At 35.8% G+C, this 4,099-nt stretch overlaps 1 protein-coding gene across 1 annotated transcript; it reads right to left on the bottom strand.

The window, feature by feature from the left end:
- Positions 1-1,610: 1,610 nt before the first annotated feature.
- LOC108383222 (uncharacterized) lies at positions 1,611-3,354 on the bottom strand. Its single transcript, XM_017639600.1, has 2 exons — positions 2,545-3,354; positions 1,611-2,462 (listed from the first exon to the last, which is right to left on the bottom strand). The coding sequence occupies exons 1-2, from the start codon at positions 2,920-2,922 to the stop codon at positions 1,818-1,820; spliced, it is 1,023 nt and encodes a 340-aa protein (XP_017495089.1). The 5' UTR covers positions 2,923-3,354; the 3' UTR covers positions 1,611-1,817.
- Positions 3,355-4,099: the final 745 nt, after the last annotated feature.

Genomic DNA, 4,099 nt, shown 5'->3' with positions numbered 1-4,099 from the left:
TGTTATCGATTTTGCTATCGATTTTGTTGTCGATATTTTTATCGATTTTATCATCAATACTTTTATTGGTTTTGTTACCGATATTTTTAATCGACTTTGCTATCGATATTGATATCGCTTTTGTTATCGATATTTTTATCAGTTTTACTATCGATATTTTTATCGATTTTGCTATCGATGTTGTTATCACTTTTGATGTCGATATACTTNTTGTTATCGAGTTTGCTATCGATTTTGTTATCGATATTATTATCGATTTTGATATCGATATTGATATCGATTTTTTATCGATATTACTATCGCTTTTGTTATCGATATTTTTTTCTTAGTGTGTGCTTTCGTTTTTGACTTGGATATGCTCTTAACCATACGACGTATTCTACGTTTAAATTTAGCGGCTGTATCTCCGATACAGCCTGCAGACCAAGACGAAGGTGCTGGACTGTTCCTTTTTTTTATATTTAATTGCTTATAAAAAAGTAACGGAACACAAATTTCTGTTGACATTTTTTTTTGCACGCGCTAACTGAAAAATGAAGATAGAGTGCTGGAATTTCGCCACAACTACTTTTTTGTGACGAAAAACTAGTACTTTCATTTAACACTGTCTAATACTACATATGCTTGTTTGTTACTAAAAAATCGCAACAAAATCTACGCTGACCTACGCAACTGACCATAAAATAATTGAGTAACCATATGATTAATTAGTATAATATTGAAGAAATTTCAATTACATTTAAGAAACTGTGGAAAAAATCAATTTCCTTACCGTTTTGCCCCTACATTTACAGCACAGCTGTTCCTTATGTATGTACTTAAATATTCCCAGCAAGAGCGCATTAACTGTAAAACGCGCATGCGCTAAACCCAAATGTCTATTAAAATAAGCAATGCATACCGGCTGATAACAGCTAAGGGAGAAAAACAGCTGACTGTATTGCCGGAAAATGATATAACTGTATGCACACACACGTAGTTATTTATATGGGAGCACAGATGTGCCAGCTGAGCTCAGCTAAGTGCCAAAAATAAATAGATTCACAAACAAATGCTCTCATATACTTCCATACATATACTCGAGCATACAGCTACAAATGCATACATATTTTAACATGCAAATAACAAAGAAGCAGCGACTGGGATAAATAATGCAAGTGTGGGTGTAAAGGATATATGTAAACAAAAAAAACAAAAAAAACTAGGATGCCTTCGAAAAATATGCAGCGAACATTTTTCCAGGATTTTCGTATTTTGCTACAGGTATGCATTGCTAGGCGGATATGTATTTTTAGCAAACTCAAGTGTGTATTCACGTAAACAAGTAACTAACTAAACAAACAAAGTAATTAAGAAAACCATTATTAAAGTGTTGTGGATACGTATTGACTGTTTCAAGGACGATATGAATATTAGGCATCGATGATCATAAGCGGCGGTATTAACGAATTTTCTATCCAACAAAAAAAAAAAAAAACCGACGAAACCAGCCAAAAAAGCTAGGCGATTTTTTTTTTCTTTTTGATGCAGAAATACACCTAGAGCAAAAAGAAAATTACTTACTCATTACTTAGTTAATCATTTGTACGCAAAATTTTTAAAAGCAAAAATCTAAATTCGCTGCCAAGCGCAATTATTTTTATTTACATTTCATCATAAAAAAGCATACTTACTAAAGCTTATCTCTAATGTATTGCGGGTCATTTAACCCTCATACATAAATCCTTATCCGCAGTAATATAAATAGCGAACTTACTAAAATTAAAAAAAGTATAAAAAATTAAACAACCAAGCTGTGCAAATTTTCTCCGCTTCGCTCAATAAAGATCTACAGAGTTCGCTTTGCTAATAAAATCAGTCGCCAGCTCCTCGTTGATAGCCTCCATAATGCGATGATCATCCAGAAAGTTGTTGCTCATATCGCGCTCCAGCGACTTATATGAGTCGGCGTTAAGACGACCCAAGGCGCCCTGGTACAACACTTCCATAATAGCTTTGTTGGCATACAGCTGCTGATCACGCTCCAAGCGATGATAGAGCGCCACCCAGCTAGCGCCTAATGTCTGCGCCTCCATAGATAGCTGCCATGATGTTGGCGTTGGCATAGACGCTAGCGTCGGCTCTGGCGCGGATGCTATGTTTGTGTTGGTGGGTGTTTGGACAAACTGAGTCGCAGCTCCATTTGGGGTGATCAAGCCGGCACTTTGCGGCAGCGCGCCGTTAGTGTTGCCATTGCTGTACGGCGCCACGGCTGCTTGTTGCTGTTTTTGCTGCTGCTGTTGCTGATGTTGATGTTGAGCAGGCTGTTGTGACGCTGTTGTTGCCGAAGATGAGGCGGAAGTTGTTGAGCTCGATTCACCACTACTCTCGCTCTCAGAGTCCGAACTGGTCGATGAGTCTTTTTTTACGATTTTCTTAGAAAGTCTTTTATTTACTTTTGGCTTGCGTCCAGGTCGTCCNAACTATAAAAAAAAAAAACGATAAGAGAAAACAAAACAAAACTCTTTAAACACAATAATTTAGGTCAACAAATGCTTTACCTACCTTGCCCTCAGGCGCATCACGTTCGGGGTCGAAATCCAGTACATCATCGAGAAATTGCATCTCCTTGAAGTAGAACAAAGTTGGCCTATACAAGATGTCTCCCTTTCTCTTGCTATCCTCTATGCGTCGCAGCTCACGCCGGTAACAAGATCTTAAACCATTGATACGCCTTTTCACATAGTCCATTTGTACGTTCGGATCTATTTCGCGTAGCTTATCTCGCAGCTTGTTATAGGCCTCGCGCTTTAGATACGGTTTTTTGTATGCCATACTTCGTGTATCCCATAGCGCAGGCGAATTCTGATAAATTTTTATAAAATCCTTCCAGAATTGTACGCCACCACCGAGACATGTTACACCGAATAGTTCAGATGACATCTTCCGATTTATTACTAATAAAATGATTATCTTTACGCTCGGAACGTAAAATGTATACTAAACTCTGTGATAAGACGTGCTACACGTTGTCAGACGCGTTCGATGACAAGTTCGGTGAGCATCAGCGTGCAGCGTTGCCACATGATAAGTAATTAGTGAGATAAGAATCAGTGATGCCAACCGTTGGAGAATTCCCCGATTTCGGTGGAATTTTAATTTCCCGGGGAATGCGATTTAAATTTTTGGGTGTTTAATAACAAACTATTTTGATTAGAACATTCCTGTTGGGGATAAAGTTGCACTTATAAATTACAAATTGTGATAACACTCTCATTTTGTATGACAGGTTTGAAACATTACGTAATTGGCACATGCAACCGTATGGATATTAAAGAAATTGCAACTGTGCATATAAAAAATGAGTTTTAAGTGCCTTAAAAATGTAGCGAACTTCATTTCGGGGGGAATTTCATAGAGAATAGGGGATTTTTTTTTAGGGATTTCGGGGAATTAGCCCCAGGGGAGTTGGCATCCCTGATAGGAATTCAAAATGTTACTCTCGGTAAAAGTACGAGAGGGAGAGAAAGATCGCGGAAGGCTAGAGGGCATCCTTGCGTTTGAATATTTTCGCTCCGTCGTGGGTTCAAATTGCATCTTTTTTTTTAATAAAAATTTTTCGAAAATTTATATTTTTTTAATTAAATTTTTTTAAATTTATGAAAAAGTGTACATACTTGAATTTTTAAAAATGTTTAAACAAAATATTTGTTTCGCCAAATATTCTTTTTAAGTTTTATGCAAAATAATGTTTTTTTTTTACTTTTTTAAGTTTCAAGAATTAAACGAATTTTTATTTAAATCGATTTTTCCTGTTAGTTTTTGATTAAAATTTTTTTTGTTGCTCACTTTTTCACTTTCAGGTTTTCTACCACCCAATTTTTGTCGTTTTGAAAAGATAATGAAATTTTATTTTTTTTTTTTTTTTGTATGTAGGGCTTCTAAAAGGCAAATAATTTATTTATTACCTCATTAATAAAATTTGAATAGCCGAATTTGCACTATGTAATTTTGTGGTTCAATTCATACGCTTGTATGTACATATGTATATGTGTATGTACACATTTTTATATGGAATTTAATTTTGACGACAAATTGCTCAAACAGAGGTGCGTTTCAA

The sequence above is a fragment of the Rhagoletis zephyria genome, unplaced genomic scaffold, assembly GCF_001687245.7.
Source record: "Rhagoletis zephyria isolate East Lansing unplaced genomic scaffold, Rhagoletis_zephyria_1.1 Rzeph_scaffold_31568, whole genome shotgun sequence".
Taxonomy (NCBI): domain Eukaryota; kingdom Metazoa; phylum Arthropoda; class Insecta; order Diptera; family Tephritidae; genus Rhagoletis; species Rhagoletis zephyria.
This window is presented reverse-complemented; position numbering and strand designations above follow the sequence as displayed.